The sequence below is a fragment of the Fusarium proliferatum genome (genome assembly GCF_900067095.1).
Source record: "Fusarium proliferatum ET1 genome assembly, contig: FPRO_scaffold005, whole genome shotgun sequence".
Taxonomy (NCBI): domain Eukaryota; kingdom Fungi; phylum Ascomycota; class Sordariomycetes; order Hypocreales; family Nectriaceae; genus Fusarium; species Fusarium proliferatum.
In genome coordinates, this window is record NW_022194794.1 from 69,416 (window position 1) to 89,010 (window position 19,595).

General features: G+C 47.1%; 8 protein-coding genes across 8 annotated transcripts; 4 read left to right on the plus strand and 4 right to left on the minus strand.

Annotated features, from left to right (window-relative positions):
- Positions 1-201: 201 nt before the first annotated feature.
- Positions 202-1,215, minus strand: FPRO_10230 (uncharacterized protein; the record flags this gene model as incomplete). Its single annotated transcript, XM_031231169.1, has 1 exon — positions 202-1,215. The coding sequence occupies one exon, from the start codon at positions 1,213-1,215 to the stop codon at positions 202-204; it is 1,014 nt and encodes a 337-aa protein (XP_031081233.1).
- Positions 1,216-2,015: 800 nt separating this feature from the next.
- Positions 2,016-3,437, minus strand: FPRO_10231 (uncharacterized protein; the record flags this gene model as incomplete). The annotated part of the gene is made up of 1 exon (XM_031231170.1): positions 2,016-3,437. One exon carries the CDS (start codon positions 3,435-3,437, stop codon positions 2,016-2,018), a length of 1,422 nt encoding a protein of 473 aa, XP_031081234.1.
- Positions 3,438-4,651: 1,214 nt separating this feature from the next.
- FPRO_10232 (uncharacterized protein) lies at positions 4,652-6,408 on the plus strand (the record flags this gene model as incomplete). Its single annotated transcript, XM_031231171.1, has 2 exons — positions 4,652-5,231; positions 5,279-6,408. The coding sequence occupies 2 exons, from the start codon at positions 4,652-4,654 to the stop codon at positions 6,406-6,408; spliced, it is 1,710 nt and encodes a 569-aa protein (XP_031081235.1).
- A 652-nt stretch (positions 6,409-7,060) lies between these two features.
- FPRO_10233 (uncharacterized protein) lies at positions 7,061-8,131 on the plus strand (the record flags this gene model as incomplete). The annotated part of the gene is made up of 3 exons (XM_031231173.1): positions 7,061-7,336; positions 7,388-7,792; positions 7,847-8,131. The coding sequence occupies 3 exons, from the start codon at positions 7,061-7,063 to the stop codon at positions 8,129-8,131; spliced, it is 966 nt and encodes a 321-aa protein (XP_031081236.1).
- Positions 8,132-8,401: 270 nt separating this feature from the next.
- FPRO_10234 (uncharacterized protein) lies at positions 8,402-10,939 on the minus strand (the record flags this gene model as incomplete). Its single annotated transcript, XM_031231174.1, has 5 exons — positions 8,402-9,140; positions 9,194-9,840; positions 9,889-10,259; positions 10,308-10,579; positions 10,638-10,939. 5 exons carry the CDS (start codon positions 10,937-10,939, stop codon positions 8,402-8,404), a joined length of 2,331 nt encoding a protein of 776 aa, XP_031081237.1.
- Positions 10,940-11,709: 770 nt separating this feature from the next.
- On the minus strand, positions 11,710-12,123 carry FPRO_10235 (uncharacterized protein; the record flags this gene model as incomplete). The annotated part of the gene is made up of 1 exon (XM_031231175.1): positions 11,710-12,123. The coding sequence occupies one exon, from the start codon at positions 12,121-12,123 to the stop codon at positions 11,710-11,712; it is 414 nt and encodes a 137-aa protein (XP_031081238.1).
- Positions 12,124-13,582: 1,459 nt separating this feature from the next.
- On the plus strand, positions 13,583-17,286 carry FPRO_10236 (uncharacterized protein; the record flags this gene model as incomplete). The annotated part of the gene is made up of 6 exons (XM_031231176.1): positions 13,583-13,685; positions 13,936-13,991; positions 14,065-14,189; positions 14,247-14,601; positions 14,665-16,356; positions 16,405-17,286. 6 exons carry the CDS (start codon positions 13,583-13,585, stop codon positions 17,284-17,286), a joined length of 3,213 nt encoding a protein of 1,070 aa, XP_031081239.1.
- Positions 17,287-18,035: 749 nt separating this feature from the next.
- FPRO_10237 (uncharacterized protein) lies at positions 18,036-18,884 on the plus strand (the record flags this gene model as incomplete). Its single annotated transcript, XM_031231177.1, has 1 exon — positions 18,036-18,884. The coding sequence occupies one exon, from the start codon at positions 18,036-18,038 to the stop codon at positions 18,882-18,884; it is 849 nt and encodes a 282-aa protein (XP_031081240.1).
- Positions 18,885-19,595: the final 711 nt, after the last annotated feature.

A 19,595-nucleotide genomic window follows, 5' to 3' on the forward strand; every position in this document is an offset into this window, starting at 1 on the left:
CTATGTGTGTTAAAAAAATGGCTTGCATGACACTCTCATTTCGTAAGTTCGACTTGTTGCAGTATATAATATTCGGTCAGGGATTAGGTTAGGCCTGCTGTGTTATTCGCTGCTGCTACATGTTTTGAGACCTTATTCCAGCCAGCAAAGAAAACCTAGAACTTGGCAGTTTATCAGATAATGCCCCCCTCCAGAAAAACCTCAGGCCTCCTCCACGAGTTGCGAGATGAGATCGAACATCACCAATTCATACAAGACGGTATGAGCATCTCCTTGGCCAAATGGCTGCCAATTCTGGCCTGCCAAAAACTCTGACATTACCTCTGTTCCGCGCATTCTCCAAAAGTCTCGCGCCATCGACACGACCAGCCCAACTCCGCTATCCAGATATGGTGAGGGACAGCTTTGAGCCCCCGGGAAGATCGTCTTGTAAATACGCTCCCAGCGCCGTTTGTCGGATAGTTGAGGATTGTCTTTCTGGGAGAGTCTGCTTCTCTGGTAAAAATTGATGCCGTCTGGTATCTTGAGAGTCTCGGTTCTGCATCTTTTCTCCAGGATATGCCTGTCGCATTTCGACACGTTACCAAAAGTCTTTGAGCATCTGGGGCAGTAGGGCGGCTTAGCGTGGTGCCGCTTCACATGCCGTTTTACACTCTTAATTGAGTGGAGTTCGTGATCAATCAGACAAGCGAGATATTTCTTAGGATTTGAACCGTGAAAGGGACATCGGTACCTGGTGGGACCTCTTACTCGCGGTATAATAACAAAGGAATCTTCAATCGCGCGGCCCTTGTTATCGCAACTTATATTGACGTTCATTGGAAGCTCCCACCCGTTTTCATTCCGCCATTCATGTTGTGTTTGTTCGTGGTGAGATGGCTCGGTGTATGCTTGGGAGAGAAACTCATCAAGCTGTGCACGAGCTACTGGTAGTAAATGCTGTCTTGCAATTTGAATCCTGGGGTCATAAAGCAATGCGCTATTTTTCCATTCCGTAGACTTGTCCTCACAACAAGATTCATCACCTGAGCTTTCACTGGCGCCGTCGTAGGTATTTTCTCTGTACCCAATGTCGCGATCCCGAGAGCCGTGTCGGTGGTGTTGGGGCCGACATATTCTTGCTCCATTGGCATTGTGCGTGGAAGGCTGGGAAGGCCTTAGTGGGAGCGTTTGCATTAATGCAGATCGTCGGGGGCGAAGGCGAAGAATGCCCATGACGACTGTTAATGGGTGCAGAGAGTGTGAACTAATGTGGAATGTTTGTGACAGCTGAGAATTTAATACACTGTGATTGGAAGATGAAATTCTTGTTAGGTGCTCGAAGTTCGTTACGATGTGGACGGTGTTTCGACTGTTCTTATACAGTAGAGCCTCATTCAATGACCCCCGCTTGAGCCGCATGGTTGCGACAAAATCTCACAGTTGTGTAGGTGGTAGAGCCGCAAGTTTTGAGCGGCGGCGAATGAAAGCGGTATTCCTCTCTCCCGTTTCCTACGGGCGGAGCCTCAATTTACTAGGGGCGGTCTGAGAGACACTGCGCAATTGCGAAAGTCAGCCACCAACTCGACATCCTTGCATCAACAGAGCCTTATTATCTCATGCTTATCATGAGATGCTCATGCATTTTACTTGTTCTGGTGTCACTTTTCTCGGTCACCAAGCAGTATGCGATGGTGAAAAACTCACTGTTTTTCACATTCAACTGGTGCACTATTGTTTTGGGCACCATTGGGCGCTTTTGGTCAAATCGCTCTCCAATACAGCCGATGCTCACATCAGGCACCTGACCCGCTGTCCAATACGGTAGTAATTTCAGGCCTCATTAACTTCAAATTCTATTTCTTACTGGACGTGTTTCGACAGATGTGTCATATTGGATCCCCGTCGTAATAAAACCCAAAAACGCCATTTTGGCTTGACTACATGTGCAGGATACTCAAAGTCAGGCATTCAGCTATGTGAGCCTAAATTACAAAAATCCATAAAACAGCGATAGCCTGCATAACAAATATCATTCATTCTAAAATATGTCCACTGTTGTCAAACTCTTCAAAATAATCTCCGTCATCTGAGTAGTGCGTCAACTGACGAAAAACTTCATCATCAAAGGACACAAGAGGTTCTTCCAAGGGCTGAGGCCAAAGTATACCATGCAAGATGTATCCAAAAGGTCCTGCTTCCATGGCTGGAATGTATAGTTGGTCAGGTAAATCGCCAGTAGTGGGCCTAAAGGGCTCCATGACATCTGGCCAAGTCTCCGAATCCTGAATAGTTGGCATGTCTTGGGCCAACGGTATTTGTGCCGGCGTCAAAGGCGCCAACACAGCCTGGGACTCTCCCTGTGCAGGTGAATTGGGGGTAGGAATCGGGTTCCGTAACAGCTCTAGTATAGCGGCGATAGTGGCAGCGGCATTATTACCTTCCGGTCTAGCCAAGGCATCGCGACGGAACGACTGTAAAATAGTCGGCAGTTCTCTCTCCATAGTGCTCTGTTGCACTTCCAGCATACAGTCGACAGTTTCGAAAAATGGCGAATAGGGAGCTGTATGTTCTCCAAACAGCTTCTTCCATGCTTTATACCATTTTTCTTCATGAGAACCATGCAAACCGTTAAGGGCTTCATACTCAACTTCAAGAAGTAGCCCGGTTTCTAGAGCTGTCTCTTCGATGCAAGTATCTTGTTGGATATGCTCGTTCTTTTCGGTCTCAGCGTCCTCGCCGCAAAATTCTTCGCGGCATTTGGGGCAATGCTCTCCTTCGATGAGGTGCTGCCGTTTGAGGTGCTGCAGAAGGCGATCCCACTCGGTTATTTTGCACCCAGCGCAGCATTGGTATTTGCCCGGATCAAGCTTGAAAAATAGACAAGCAAGCTTTTTGGTAAAAGGCTGGTGGGAACCAAAGCCTCTTTTCTTTTTGCCTGGGCTTTGTCCATTTCCCTTGCTGCCTTTGCCATTGCTCCGGTCATTGTTCTCCCGCCCAGATCCCTTTTTCTTTCGGCCAGATTGATTGGCAGAGCCTGGCGAGCCAGCCCGCTTATCGCCGGTGCTCGGTGCTTCTGACCCGTACGATTCCTGCGTTGGACAGTAGAGAATCCACCAGTGACAGTGTCTGTGCTTCCCCGGGAATAGTAGCACAACATTGGCTCCATCGTTATAGTGTCGGGTAGCCGCACTGATTTCGCCTGTAGATGGCAAGGGTAAAGCTTTGTCTTGAACGTTGGTAGCTACTTGTTGGTTTTTATTCTTGTTTGGCCCCTCTGGCTTATAAAAATCGACAAGACTCAGAATGTAGAGATGCTGGATCAAAAGCTGCAGTTTTATCGGCAACTTTCTCTGTTTCGGCGCAATTGAGTAGTAGCTGGAATCTTGAAGCACCAGACCAACACCATATTCTTGGTGGATCTGGAGCCCACTTGGTGTAACGGTAATGGTGCTCATTGTGAAAACAAGGCTGTGGGCAAATCGATGACAGAAATAAGATTGCTCAAACAAGGAATTGTTCTCGTTGTGAAACTCTGTTTGATAATAGGTTTGAAGAGTTAAAGCTATCACAAGTGAAAAATGAATTCTTTGTTAAGCATTCCAAGTCAATTGTCTTAGTCGGGATCTAACGAGTCCACCACCAATATCCCCCAACACCATTGTGTTGACAAGGCGGCCAAGGCACCCAAAATGAAATCTAGAATAGCAGTAATTATTCTTCAGTTTCAGCAGTCTTTCAGCTGTGTCAATGCAAAGCAACGTGTCTGCTGCGATGGTGGGGGAGGGGTGAAAATTGTACGGCATTATAATTGGCTATATCCGACTAAGCTGCAGTAGCGGCTTCAACACAGATGTGTGAAGGAGGGTCGGAGCAACACATTTGTGTCCATATCAAAGCCCCAAGACATGCGATTGGCCGATCCGCCTTGCATCGAAGGTGGCTTTCGAGAAGGCCTACCAGGAACTAGAGCGTATGAGGCTGTTAAGAAACTGCCATTTTTAAGGAGTCACTGTACAATGAGCCTAAGTTGTAGCTTTGCGTCATCTGTCATTCCACCTGGTGATTTCTTGAACACAATTGTGTCAAGTTCCTTCACTCAATGTGCCTTTTTGCAGTAACCGCTAGACCGTGAACAATTACTACGTAGCCAGGACTATTTTTCCCGAATCAAAGACCAAGGAATTCTGTTATACCATTGACACAAAAGCGGAGAGACGGAAAGGTTAACTAAAGGCCAGGAGTAAAGGCAGCAAAGAGTCTAAATGTTGTTATTAAATAGAGATCCCAGTGTTTAATCACAAGGAATTAGCCAAGGGACTCCAGAAAGCTTAAGACCTCTATCCTCAATTATGAACATGCTTAGGTAAATTTATGTAAATTTATGATAAATCAGTATATCCTTTATCATTTCTTCAAGCACCTGCTCATTATAGTGACTCAGATACGCTGACGCTAAAGCCACTCCCTGCAGCGCTGAAACCCCTCTCTATTGGTGCGAACTGCTAGTAAGCGTGTTACGAACACTGAAGGACGTCACTTATGTTTATCCATTTTTCACCATGCATCCCATGTTTGGTACATCATCGACCCGATTGACGTTACTGTTTGTGATATTCTGGATGAGCCTGGTGGAGTCAAAGGCTTTGTGAGAATGCTTGACCAGACCGCTATGAAGGAATCCGCATCAATACGCCAGCTGTGTTTCACTGCAGTCCTGTTCGGAGGAATAATCGTCGACTCGACAGGGCTAGAGTTCATGGCAGCTCAGAACTCATTCGCATGGCTCCAGCTAACTCAGCCACTGGAGGGAAGCGAGGGGTCAGAGAGTGACATGACTTTTGCAACCTCGGCAGTGAGCTCAGAACACTTTACAACACAACATTCTATGACCTCTGTATTTGACTCGGAATTTGAATCAGACCTTTCAACGCCCGTAACGCCATTTCCAACGGACGACACAAGATCACAGACACTCAACTTCGCAGAAGCCCTTCATCGTATCCAAGTAGTGGATCATGGAGCAGAGGCAACCAGCTACAACGCTGAAACGCAGCCCCAGTACTGTTCTCTTGATATGCTTTCGAATACAGGGCTTCCATTGAGACAGAGAACCATAAATGAAGACGAAGTTTTCATGCTCTTTGGTGCCTCAGAGACTTCCAGCTTTCATGAACGGGACTCAACGGACAGTTTGTCAAGCAGAGAAGCGGCCAAGCCTTCTTCCACGTTGCTACTTACGTACGGAAATGGTGAGATGACAGGCTCAGTATTTATTTATCCGCTGACTGTGATGCAGGCGGTCATTTCGAACCACCCAAGTTAATCGAACAAGATCAACCGTCCTGGACGAAACAATCCATACCTCTAACTCCACCTGAGACGTGCATCGGCGATGAAGACGGGAGTCCTTGCATCTCGGTGACTGAGACCGATGATTCCAGTGTAGAGGATATTGAAGAAAGAAAAGCCTTTGCTTGCCCGTATCTCAGGCTCGATGCAGTGCGCCATATCGACTGTTTAAGTCGCAGGCTCTATCGCATTCAAGATGTGAAGCAGCATCTTTCTCGCCGCCATTATACTAAGCGAGATAGGACAAAAAACATTTCTGACAATATAAAAGGAGTAAACACAAGGACTCAGAGAGTTCTGAAACTCCGCTTAGATAGAAGATTGTCACCAGAAAAGCAGTGGCAAGAGATATGGAAAACTCTGTTTGACCGGGCATTGCCAATTGAAGGGCCCTATCTCGGGGACTCTAAGGAAGAAATCGTTGGGAGTATGATTGCGATATGTAAGAAGGGAAGCAGCCGAGTTGTTCCAGGGATATTGAGAAGCCTAGGCCTTTCCAGCGAGAAAGGAAAATCTGTTCAACAGTTGATGGAAAAGCTTTTTAGTGGTTTTCAAGAATTATCAGATGAGCGATCGAACGACGGTGATATGGAGGAGACGGAGAAGCCTTCGACATGCGGTGGCCTTGATTCGATACCACTGACACCAAAAGATATGGACTTTGAGTTTGACTTTAACCTACCACTACAGAGATCACCCTTGCCGGAGATTCAAAATTCTTGCTCTGGTATTGACATGACGCAGATACAGGAATCCAACACGGTAATATCGACCGGATTGCCAGAATACGCCACTTTTGAGGAGAACGGCGAGGAGGACATGTTGACGAGATATCTACCTACAAAGCTCCTGGAGGCAAATGGCCAAGTGAACCCTCCCTGCACAGCTAGCAACAGTGATTCGTACCCGACGTCACTGAAGGGCTCCAGGTGGGAGTATGCATGGGAATGCGATTACTGCGGCTTTGAATACATCTTTGAGCCCAGCGGAGCCGGCAGTGATATGAGGTGTTTCAATTACCCATGCCTAGGCCAGTTTCGCGGCAACTTTTGCTCATTTTACAAGGTGCATATGTGAAGGGGATACTTTTGGGTGTCTGCTATGCAGAAAGGCTTGATAAGGGAGTTACTTGCTGTTTAAATTCCAAGGACACAAGGAGTTACGACTTGTGGCATGTATTGCTGCGTTTCTCAATACGATAGGTAAATCCTGAAAGCACGGGTCAGGAGAAGAGGTTGAAGACTTTTACGGTAGCAAACAGCTTATGGGAGAAGCAAACTAATGTTATAATTTGCAATTCTTCAGGAGCGAGGTCAGTCAAAGCTTTGTGAAAGTGCTCGCAGAACGGTAGCTGAGAGCGTAAATCTGCAGAGAGAGATTAAAAAGGTTATACATAACTCACAGCGTGTGAGGCGCGTTATGTGACCATCAGCTATAGGGTCTATCAACTCAAAATAACACTTGTCAAAGTCAGTTCAGGCAGTCAGCTAGATGTGTTATTTGCAGTTGAGACTTGTGGCTGAGAGCTTATTCCAGCAGACAGAACTTAGTTCAGGTAGTCAACCAGTTGCCTACACAATTGCCCAAGACAAGCTTTTCAGCTCATCCAATGATGATCGATAACTTCACAGCGTGGCAAGTTCTGAAATCTTATTATCTGACTACATAAATATCCGGAGGCTTCTCCCCATCTCCATTCTCAACCTTACTTTTCTCAACATCGCTCGCTATGGCCAAGTTTCAGGATCTGCCCGTCGAGCTCGCACTGGCGATCATGAAATATGCCGACACCCCACAGGACATCTTCGCAATGATCCGCGCCGATCATTGGTTGCTACACTGCTTTCTCGACAACAGGAAGCAATTGATGACGCCACGTGCGGCCAAGATTATGGAAGTTTGTGGGGGTCTTTTCTCAACTGCCTACTTGCTCGCTGCTCGACTCCGCCATGCCAAGCAGGACCCTAGGTTCAATGATCCAAGGCCACCGCATCGTGAATCCATCGTCAAGTTGATTATATAGTCTTGCATCGACAGCCTCAATACTCATCAACAGGTATCCCATCGGGCCTCCCTCGGAACCATCTGCGCGCTTTCGACTCTTGCCGTTGATATTGGATGGCTAACATCGAGCTATATGGCCCAGGCGCGTGAACAATTATTTAAGTATCATAGACGCCCAGAAGACTGGCCTGAAGTTTCCTCCAAGGAGCACCTAAGGTTTATCAACGTTGCCTGTCGGTTCGAGAGCTATGCTCAGGCTTTCTTCCACGCTGGACAGCCCTTATTTCCGAGGAACCTGAATATCCGCTGCCTTCTCTTCTCTCCAAGCATTTGTAGTGCCGAAAGTGAGTATAATGCGACGCGTACTTTCTACTCCATTGCTTACTACATTTACGACCAACATTGCACCATGATGAAGAACATAATGAGCTCTCTAGGAGTCAAAGAAACATGCCTTGTGGGTGGAAGGACTTAAGATCGGCGAAAGTTGCGACTGCAAAACTGCAAACAGATCGAGGTGAATAAGTACGTACACTACCTCACAACGCAAGGCCTGGGCATGCTCCTCCAGCTTCAGAGCATGACGCTTCAGGACCAGCTACACTTTGTGCTATGGAGATTTGAGAGCATCCTGGACAGTTCATCCCCCAATATTCTCATGGTTGAAGGCATTGAACTATACAGGATTGGAACGGTCGAGAAGCATAGCTGGAATCCATGGGTCCATTGTGAGGACGTGTTCGAAATGGACTCTGAGGAATGGAAAACGGCAGATGCATTCTGGGATAGCGGTTGAAGCTCTCGTTGGGGCATTCGATAGTTCTTCTGGGTTATGTTTGAGCCTTCAAAAGAGGCGTCAGCCAGCCAAGGCGCACAATTATTCACTGGTGGGTTTTGAAAATAAATTATGTAACAAATAAGAGTAAGTTTTCCGTATCACATATAACCCAGTCATAAACCTCGACGGCAAATTACCTCTGGATCACGAACGCTATGGCCAACGAGCCCGCCATTCCTCCTGGCCTTACGGCCCCTACACTCAGAGTCTCAGACAAACCTGGTGTACTTATAGTCGCCCAGTGTCAGGGCTCAAGCTAGAGATTACATGCTCACGCCAATAATCAATACCCGCAATCATAGCACCAGGTCCAGCCAGCCCCAAAGCACCAACGCAGGCCAAGCCTCCCAGCACAGCCTGCTTTGTTTGCACAAAGCCGAGTGAGCGCAGTTCCCAGACTGCGTACAAAGAGTATGCTAGGCCCGAGGCTGCACTTATGACACCTACGTTTGTACCGAAAGGCACTAGTTGAGAAATGGCTGACAGCGTCCCGTTGGTTGATACACTCTTGGCGATGAAGGGAGCAGCTAAACAGAGAGCAAGCGAACAGCCATGAGATAACTCGAGGGGCGCTACATCCTCGTTTGTGTACACTTGAAGTTCAGACGGTGGAGCATAGTTGATTGGCCTCTCGTCGACCTTCGTGTCAGCTTCCTGTTGTCCACTGTTGGCAGTCTTGGCACGGATAGCAGTGAGTCCTCTGGTGAAGACAGCACAAAGAAAAGGGTATGCCTGCCATACTGTTCCGACGTAGTGCCTCAGTTTGGCATCTCTGATCGGCAACAGCGCCGCGGCCGTTGGTGCGACGTAACCTAGGACAATGCCTGGAACGATGGACTTGGCGATCTTGGGGTCGACCGGTCTGTGGACTGTGGACTTGGTAGAGAAGAGTACAGACGACAGACAAAAGAATGGCAGCACTGAGCTCGGGCCGATGAGTGAGTATATGAGTGAGTATACCGTGGTCCTGTTCAAGGTTAGTGATTGTGCTGATATCATGATTATGGTGTTGACACGAACCACGACAAAGGGTTCAAAGAGTTTCCACGGCGAGAGCCTTCGATGAGCCACGAAGAAAGAACGGGGGTCAAGTTGACGAGGCTGGTTAAGGGGGCCTGGCCGATTGCCTGTCCCAAAAGGCCTCCCGCACCCCATCGCTGAAGTACGCTGAAGAGAGCCCCCGTTCCGGATCCAAAATCCTTGTTCTTGAGCCCTGCAAAGAGCGACAGTCCAAGAGTGCCAGCTGCCAGAACCCACGGGACTCGTCTGGCAAGACTGCCTTTGATTGGCTTCGCAGGTAACTCGTCCTCAAACGGGACAAAGTGGGGTCGTCTCGGAACAGGAATACCCTGGATCCTTGTAGCTTCGCAGCAAATCGGGGTGACGATGTCAATGAAAGCGTCCGGGCCAAAGAGAGAAATAAGATGCTTGAAGATGAAGCGAGCGAATGGGAACCTCTGGCTTATCATCATCTGAAGAGAATGTGCTTGCTCGACTAGACCCTTGGCACGCTCGTAGCGGAGGGTGTGGACCTCTGAGAGTGCAGAGTCGATCTGAGAGTCTGAAAGGCCCTGGGGGCTCAGCTTGAGCTGACGGACCAATGCGTTGACGAGCAGTGCTGCAGACTCCATTGCTCCGTTGCCGCCTTGGCCAGATGCCGGGTCAATCTATAAGACAGTTAGTTATGCAGCATGGGGATGCAATGGCTGACATACCTTGTGAGCCGAATCTCCTATCGTGACGATGCGTCTGTAGTGCCAACGATCGAAGACGTACTCCTCAAGTGGAACCAGCGTCGACATGATCTTTCGGTCATACAACTCGCCAAAAATGACGTCTTGGGTGATATGATCGCCATGGTGTTCCTTTACGAGTCCCTCTTCATCGGCTTTTGTGTATTTCGAAATGTCCTTCCCCCGTTTTGTCTCTGGAAGACCATCGAAGAGAAACCAGTACGTTCGGTCCCCTGGTGCTGCTATGATTAGGTACGCGTGGCCATCACCAACCACCATCTGTTGACTTCGATAACCCAGAGCAGAGGGCCGTTTCGAAATGCCAAAGATGCATCTCGTCGAGACTGGAACTCCTATAGTACATGTTAGCGGTGAAGACGACGGTTTGTAGTAGTACGTACGAGAGTTTTCGTCTTCGGGGAAGTAGCCAGGACTCTGTTCCTTTCCAAGGCGCCACATTTCGTCTCTTACAGCGCTGTGGATGCCATCCGCTCCCACGACAATGTCGCCCTCGTACACGGACCCGTCTTGAGTGTAAGCTTGGACTCCACCCTCAACCAATTCCACGCGAGTAACCCGCTTCTTGGTCAACACTCGATCCTTATGTTTCAGATTCTTGTACAGAACCTGCAGCAACATCTGTCGATCGATGAAAATGGAGGGATACCCAACCCTTGTCTCGAGGTTAGTAAAGCTAGACTCCTGGGATTTCATGTTCAGCGTATTCTTACCTTTTCTCAAAGTGAACCGAGAGGCTGGTCGTTGAACTAGGGGTAAGTGGAAGACCATCAGACCCATACATGCCCCCAATCGTATAGCGGCAATCCCCAGCAATGTCGAGGATAGGCTCGAAACAGCCAAGTTGATCGAGGATGCGAAAGCCATTGGGTAGGATACCGATGCTAGCACCGACTTGGGGAGCTATCTGAGGATATGCTTCGAGGAGGACATAATCTATGTCGAATTGCTCCAGCATGTTGGCGACAGAGAGGCCAGCGACGCTGCCACCAACGATGATGACTTTGAATCCCATATTTACGACTCGTCGAGGTGTTTAGTTCTTGATGACTTGAATGTTCACTTTAAAACGGCATGAGATCAGTATATATACATAGTGATCGAGGCGCAGAGGCCTCGTTAATGGGTTTTCGGGTTTGTTTGTATCCGTTGCCCGAAAAAAGATCGACATAAACAAGGGCCCGAGACTCAATCGTCCAAGACCGAGCAAGGAAATTACGCAACCAGGTTTCCACTTTGACCTTACTAAGCGGAGATACCAACATATGCATTAAATTACGAGCATTGGGTTGCCACAAATGACAGTCTACAACTGTATCTGCCTTCTCTAAACAGTCTTTAAGCGCTACCGTATGAGCAGCCCATTCGTTATCTTCCGATCTCAAGTTGCGGTGCTTGAAATAGCCAAACTTTCCTTAACTTGACCAGACAAGGAAAAATCGCCGGCACTTAGCCTACACTAGCTCCATTTTGGAATGATCTGCTCCAGTCCCACTGGGAATCGAATTTGTCTGTGGCCATTCGCGATTTGTTTACCCATATGTGTAGTTATGTATAAGGGCTTACAGCTTAGGAATCGTACCATTTACGCGTCGCATCTACAAACAAACAATATCGCCCATAATGAATATACAAAGAGGACCTTTTATACTTAGTTACATCTCATTGAATTTATGGCCATGGTGCTTAATTCACAATGAAACATACAATCAACGATAGAATCCATGCACCTCCCCGGACCATTAGCGTATTGGCAACTCTGCCCTGCATAAAGTTCACCACTATCTACAAAGGCACCTTGACTGCTCCAATCTGTATGAGTATTCCAAATAGATCAGGTAGCCCCTGCTCTTTAACAATCTTCCCCTCCGAGAACGTAAAGAGATTCATTCCAACTATTTCGAAGCTTTTTCCAGAGGGCGGGAACCCCATGAATGGACCAGTCTGGGTACCACGAGTTTTAGAACGCAGCACCACTGTATCTCCTTCTGTGATTATCTGCTCGACGCTCCACTGGATGTCAGGAAAGGCTGCGCGCATCATGCCTAGCATTTCTAGATATCCACTGACGCCCTTCAAGGGCTTGCTTTCGAAAGGAACGTGGAATTCGGCTGATTCATGGATGACTTCATTGCCAATAGCGGCATCTGCTGAGTTGATGAAATCGACGAATCGATGAATGGCTTGTGAGTGAGGCATGGCTATGTCGTTGGAAAGCTTCTTAGACCGTTGGGTGCAAGGAAGAACGTTATAGGGATTTGTCTTGGTGTATGGATAAACTAAGTGATGCTTTTGTAATTTAATATCTATTTACTCTCTGATCTTATATAACTCTTTTCGGAAGCCTATCTGCGTAAGTATTTACATTTTGTGCTGGTGACTAAGCGGGCCTAGCTCTCTTGTGGTGCACGGCCTACAAGCCATGATGTTCAAGCGGGATTAGCAAACCCCCGATCCGCCGACTCCCTAATGAGCGAGGTTTGAAGCTAACTCAAGATGTCATAAACGCGTTTCGCGCATTGCATTCGTATTCATTCCACTTGGCAAAACTCTCGCCAAGATTGTCCCGAGGGCTTGCGTGTAAGTTGCTCTCACCTTTAACCTGCGTTAGAGGTTGCTCGAGCTTTAGAAGGACTGCACACGCCGTCGGGGACAGCAAATCCCGCAAGGCCGCTTAGATACTGAAATTTTTGTATAACAAAGGCTTACAACCAGATCATAGGAAGGGTCCCCCGTCCAACAGCTTCCGTCCAGGGAAGGACAGTCATAGATACTGGTTCCAGTCAGAGATAGGGCTTCGAAGCAGCCAAGCACATCATCAAGCTTTGGGCTACTAGGCTGATTATAGCGGTGTCTTGACTGGGAAGGGTGAAGCCGCCGGACGGTCCTCACAGAATCTACGCGCTGTGTTCAACTAAAGGTTCTTCTTTGGTTTTCTCTCCTTTCCTCATAATATTGTAATATAAACCTAGCTCGCATCCGTGGGAAGAAAAGAGGATAAATGTTGTGTTAAAAACTTCTGATATATATAACGCCGTGTGCAGCGACAGCGATGGGTCGCGGACGGATTTGTTGAAGGTCTGCTGCGTGTCTTTAGTGAGGAGAAGGAATGGATAGCTGCTGACCAGAATATCCATCGACATACTTGTCTACGCCTGTTCCGGAACACCGTGCAATTCGCAAAGTGAACCACAGCCCAAAGGCATGCGCTATAGATAGTAGAAAAGTGCGTAGGTAATTAAAAGATCCGAGTATCTTATCCTAAAGGCAAATTGGCCTACCAAACGGTTAGGTCATAGAGCACAAACGACGGCCAGCGCCAAGGGCTTTGGATCAGGTGATACATTTACAGCTTCTGGACCTTGCAATGGAAATTGCTGAGCAGTGTTATGATCTGGACCCATAAGGGCGCTTAACTCCTCCAGCGGATTGATTGGTGGCCTCATTTGCGGGGTTTTGACGCCGTAAAGGATGGACATATTTGTTGATTAATTTGATCTAGGTTCTTAAATTACTTCTGTATATTACGAAACGACGTCTTCTTGAGAATTATAAAACATAACTAAATACAGATAACCAGAGTTCTATAGTCCACCTAGAAGAAATGCAATCTAGTGAACAGTCTGACATTGCGGAGGAGGCAGAGCGTCTATTCAATATGGAGAGTCTCTGGGCTAAGGCTTTTGAGATGATCCAAGACGACGACGATCATTCTCAGCTTCTCGACAAGTTTGAAGCTTATCTGCAAAAGGAAAAAGATGGTATATGCCCAAGGATGCAAATTGCTATGGAGATTCCGACTGATGATAGATGGCAGAGAAGAGATGTCTGGTAGTTCTCAGGATGTTCATAGGCTCAAACAGATTCAGAAGCTGGCTGAGAAGAAACTAGAGTAACTACCAAAAAATCGAACATCCTTCTCAATCGGTGGGAGACGAATCACTATCCGAGAAGCTGCCCAAAAGGTCATCCGAACGATTACACAATTCAAAGTTCTAATTAGTGGAGCAGTCTCAGCTGAACCTCATGCGGCTTTGGCATGGGCTTGTATCCTGGGCGTTTTACCCGTGAGTTCTAGGCAATTGTACCGTTGCCTGTGGGCCTCAATGATGATATGCAATACTAAAAAATCCTCGTTAGATTCTGGAAAGTATATTTCAACAGGACGAAGCTGCAGCAGACGGACTCGGTAAGATTGTGTTTTTGCTTGTCCGGTACCAAGTTATCCAGGACACAATCCTATCACGTCACTATGGAGATGGAAGGTAAGATTTAACTTTCAACTCCTAGTCTAATCCTAGGCGAAGCTCTGATGTTTCAAGGCAAACCGACAACATCCAGCGATTAACCGCCAATATCGAAAGCAAATTGGTAAGCATTTATGCAAAGGTCTATATATACCAAATTCAATTTGTGTTGCAATACGGACGCAGTAAATGGCGCCGAAATCTGGGAGGTTTTTTCAAGCCCGAAGACTGGAAACAAAAGTGGAACGAAATTGATTCTGCCCGGCAGCTTGTCGACCAAAGCATCCAGGACCGAGTCTCTGCTAAGACGCTAGACGCATGGGAGGCAATAAGAAATATCCAAGCAGAATGTACGGAAACCTTGGAGGTGGTGCACGATATCAAGGCTACGAGCCAGGAGATTCAAAACGAGCAAATGTCTACCAAGGAGGTAAGAAATCATGATCTCAGCACGCCATTACTGTACTGACGTGTTGAATTTTTCTACTAACAGAGGGACTTACTGCTTTCATTACCCATTGCTTCAAATGCTATCTTTGATTCGACTGATGTTCTTGGAGCTGGAAACCCGTGTCTCGAAGGTACTCAAAGGGCCATTCTTACCGAGATACATGAGTGGGCCGGGGATCCCACAGCCGAAATGATATTTTGGCTTCATGGCCTCGCCGGAACTGGGAAGTCGACCGTTGCTTTGACTGTTGCAGATGCCTTAAAACAAAGGAGGTCATTTACAAAAGGTATTGACGCACCTGTAAGACCATTCCTTGGCACCAGCTTCTTTTTCAAGCAGGGCGATGTTTCAAGAAATAATATCCAGGCCTTCTTTCCTACTATAGCTGCGTGTCTCGCAGAAGTGTTTCCAGATTTCAAAACCCTAGTCGCTAAAGCGATCGAAAAGAACTTAGCAATCGGAACAAAAGCCCCGCAGCAGCAGCTTGAGACCCTGATCGCTAAACATTTCTCGGCCTTGGATGAGCCTTCACTGGTACCGCTACGATTGATCGTTGTTGTGGACGCTCTCGACGAGTGCCTTATTCAAAGCGAAGCCGTGAATCTGGTTACCATGTTAGTTGGGCAGCTGAAAGACCTCCACCGTGTTCAGCTTTGTTTTCTCATTACCAGCAGAACTGAGAAACACATTCTGAATAGCTTTGAGCAGTTGCCTCAAAATCTTCATCGCTCGGTGCTTCTCGACAAGATTAAAGGATTTGAAGAGGGAGATAACACCAAAGACGACATTATGTTGTATCTTACCTACACTCTCGCGCAACTCGCAAACAACCACGGTGTGCCAAAAGGCTGTATAGCTAAAAGCACGATCAAGGACTTGAGAGATAAGTCTGACGGTCTATTCATCTATGCGGCAACTGCATGTCGATTTTTAGATGCCGAGGACTTTGATGATGAAGAGGCCAGACAAGAGTGTCTCGATCTGGTTTTAGAAAGCACTCCTGGCAGTGGTGAGCCTGGAGGCAGCGACTCAGACATGGATGAATGGGAATCCGAGTCTCCTCAGAACAAGATTGATGAGATCTATCGCAAGGTTTTGTCGTTTCCAGATCGTGAGAAGATGTCTCCAAGGACAAAGCAAAGGATATACAATGATTTATGTATGATCCTTGGCTTTCTCGTGGTCTTATTCAAACCTGCTGCTATTCCGGCTTTGAAGAAATTCCTTCCCTCCCTGGCCCAGAGCCTAGATCGGCTGTTGAAGAAACTCCACGCCATCGTCTCCGTCCCTTGGAACGAATCGGCTCCTCTTGAATTGGTTCATCAATCCTTCCGAGACTTTATCTTAAGCAGGAGGCGATCTAAGAAGCTCAACTTTCAAGTTCAGGAAAGCAAAATGCACAAAGAAGCTTTCGTTCGTTGTCTTGACATCATGTCATCAGAGCTTCACGAGGACATCTGCGAATTACGGTTGCCGGGAATCCAGCAGTCAGAAATACCACAAGACAGAGTAACAGAGAAGATCCAGCAACATTTACGATACGCGTGTCGATACTGGGTCGACCATCTTTCAAAGTTGAGTGACGGGGATCGACGCAGTGTTGGACTTGTGGATGGTGGAAATGTCCTCAAGTTTCTTGAAACTCATTTCTTACATTGGCTCGAGGCCATGGTTCTTGTCGAAGATACCGCTTCAGCTGTCCCTTTGCTCGATAAACTACAGCTTCTAGTCCAAGTAAGTCATCCTCTAATAATTTCAGTAACAGTTATTCATTATATCCAGCCCTCGAAATGTCCAGATTTGTCTTCTTCAATCTCCTATTTCAAGCACTTCATACTACTAGGCAACATATATGTTATCGACGAAACGCCATTACAGATATATGTATTTGCAACAACTTTCAGCCTGAGGGATAGCAAAGCACGGTCACTATTCGAAGCTCACACGCCTTGTTGGATTTCACAGCTGCCAAAGGTGGAAGGACAATGGACTTCAAAAATTTCTGATCTGATTGGACATTCTGAGAAAATAATATGTGCAGCTTTCTCTCCGGCTTCTGATCTAGTCCTCACAGTATCACTTGATCGAACAGCCAGGCTCTGGGACACGGTCACAGGAGCTCAGCGCTACATATTTGAAAAAGCAGATCCCGGTGCATATACCTGTGGTGCCTTCTCATCGGGTGGGAGGTCTATTGGACTAGGGACACGTTCTGGAAGGGTTGAGGTAAAGAAGCTCCTTGATGAAAGGACAGTTCAACTGGGAGTTCATAAAAAGTGCGTCGAGAATCTTAACTTCTCACCAAAAAGCAGCGATATCTTTGCTTCAACATCCAAGGAGGGGGACCTCAGAATATGGAACGTTGATAGCAGGTGTGCGGAGCATATCTTGCGCATCTGCGACCCTTATGGCACGAACGAACCTCCTTCTCCCGAAGATCTTGACCCCATGAAGCTTCTTTGTCAGTTTACGACCGATGGCAGATTTCTGATAGTAGCGGGGACTTCTGTCAGTATGACCATGTGGAATGTGGAGAGCGGAGAGTGCATCAAGGTATTCGGCGGTGCCGACACAACCTTCGTTATGGATCTGAAAATTTCCCCAGATGGAAATAGTGCAATAATCCTCCAAACACCTTTGATCCGGAGGGCTGGGACTGGATAAGAAATTCACAGCGAGACTACCGATGATGTGAATGCCGTAGTAAGGTTCGTTACGATCAACAATGACATGGGCAGTCGCACTGTCACTATCATCAACTTGGCGACAGAAGAAATTGAATTTTACTCCAATGAAGACGAAAGCACTCAATGGATCTCGATAACGACACAAAACGCGAATCACATCTTGGTAGGACGTCATGATGCCATCGAATTACTTGATATCAAGGCCTTGTCAAAGGTCATACTATTTAAAATCCCTTACCCCCAGACGTATTTTGCACAATCTTGGGACGGCAGGATTGTCGCTACACGAAATCAAGATTGCGCTGACCTGTCACTCTGGGACATGCCATCCGATTCAACAGGACACCGACTTCCAGAGGCCGATGTTCAACGTATCGACTCGATGGAGCTTTCTCCGGATAATAGTCTAGTGCGCATTTCCCGGCTTGGGCCAGAGGCGTGCGAGATATATGACTCGGCTGGCAACCGACTAGCTCTTCCCATTGATACAGTAGAGTCAATCTGCTTTTCACATGATGGAAGTTATATTGCGTTGGGGTTGAGCAGTGGGATATGCCAGTTGTGGGATAAGACCATGACTGCTCAAATACACCCTTTCAAGCAATGGCAGAAGATCATCTTCTCGTCAAGCGGTAAATGTATCGCGCTTGTTTCGACTACGGGGGGATAGAGGTAGTGGACATGACGACTTTGCGGCAGATAATGGTGTGCGAAATGACATCCGACATGGATGTTGGCGATATCGAGCTTTCACCCGATGGTCGAACTATTGGCATCTCATATACCGACTTCGTGGTTGGAAACGCTTCGATCGAGTTGTGGAGCGTGACGTCTACGGAGAGAGTTTGGAGGGAGTCTTCTCCAAGACGTGTTGATTGCTTCAGTTTCAAGTTCTCACCAGATAGTAGATTCTTCGCTTCCTGTTGGGGTGGTCGTCAGATTAATGATCCTGGTTTATGGACTATTATGGACCTCTCCACATTGGAGGAAAGAATGGCGGAATACAGTCCCTTATTGGCGTTTCATCCTAAATGCCAACGCTTCGCGATGCTGAACTTCACCGAGGATGGGTACGGGTATGTCGAGGTTAGGGAAACTTCTTCTATGAGCTTGGTATGCAAGATTGAGCATTACGCTGAAGAGACCGCATGGATGGCTTTCACGCCAAGCGGAAGGCTTGTATTGTCGGAGGCTAGAGATGGTGATGAGTCGGAGCCGACAGTCTGGATGTGGGACATTGAAAAGGGATCTGAGGTTGGCTCTTATACTATTGATGGAATTATTGACACTTTCTGGATCTCAGAGGACGGATGCCTGAATTGCTCAAACGGTCGACTTCCTCTACCCTCATTCCGCCTTGATCAAGAGGACAAAGATCTAGACAAAATAACGCATGATCAGGCTCTTCTATTTTTGGGACAGGAATGGATCTATCGAGGACTGGAGAAGATAATGCGGCTTCCTCCCGCATTTGCATCATCGAAATCAGTCCTGAATGGCAACACCCTTGCTATGGCTTACAGAGATCGGGACCTAAGAGTTATAAAGTTTGACCTAGATAAGATGCCAGTATAGTAGGTTTATCGGAGGCAAATCAATATCCCCAGCTTATAGATAATGCCTTTAGCAAAATGGCAAAGAGTCTACATTAAGCACGTTTCTTCAAGCCCGAGTATATTTCCTATAAGCCCTATGGGCCTGATACAATTGAAGTCACCAAGTTTTCATTGAGCTCAACATGACTCTTGCTTTGACCACGGCTAGCTATTGTACTTGCATCTCAGTATTGCTGCCTAAGGTAAGTGTTCTGTGAGCTTGGACGAAAAGCCGAAGGGTCATCGTTTACCCACTTCAGGATCTCGCGAATGGTGCAAAGTGGATCGTTTACAAAGCGGCCATAAAGCGAAATGAGTGTGGAGTGCGCAAAGCAACGGGAGCTCCCGCCGGGGACACGGCGAGCGGATAATTGTTGTATGTACTCTGTACGGAGTACAGTAGACCACTTGGGAAAAGCAAAAACGTTTCGGCAATTGGTTGAGCCGTAGGGATCATCTGCAGGCGCCTACTGTTGGAGAGGCAAAAATGCTCCAGACGACTAGCTAGGTCATATAGGGTAGAATCATATCATATTATGGAGAGCTCAGGAGAATTTTAGTGACCTTTTATTTCAGTCAACTTGGGGGAAATCTGGAGCCATTTTGTTGCCGCAATGAAGTTCCTGGCATTAGCTCCAATATCCACTACTACTGCACCACCGACAACTAACTAATCTTATTCAGGATCCTT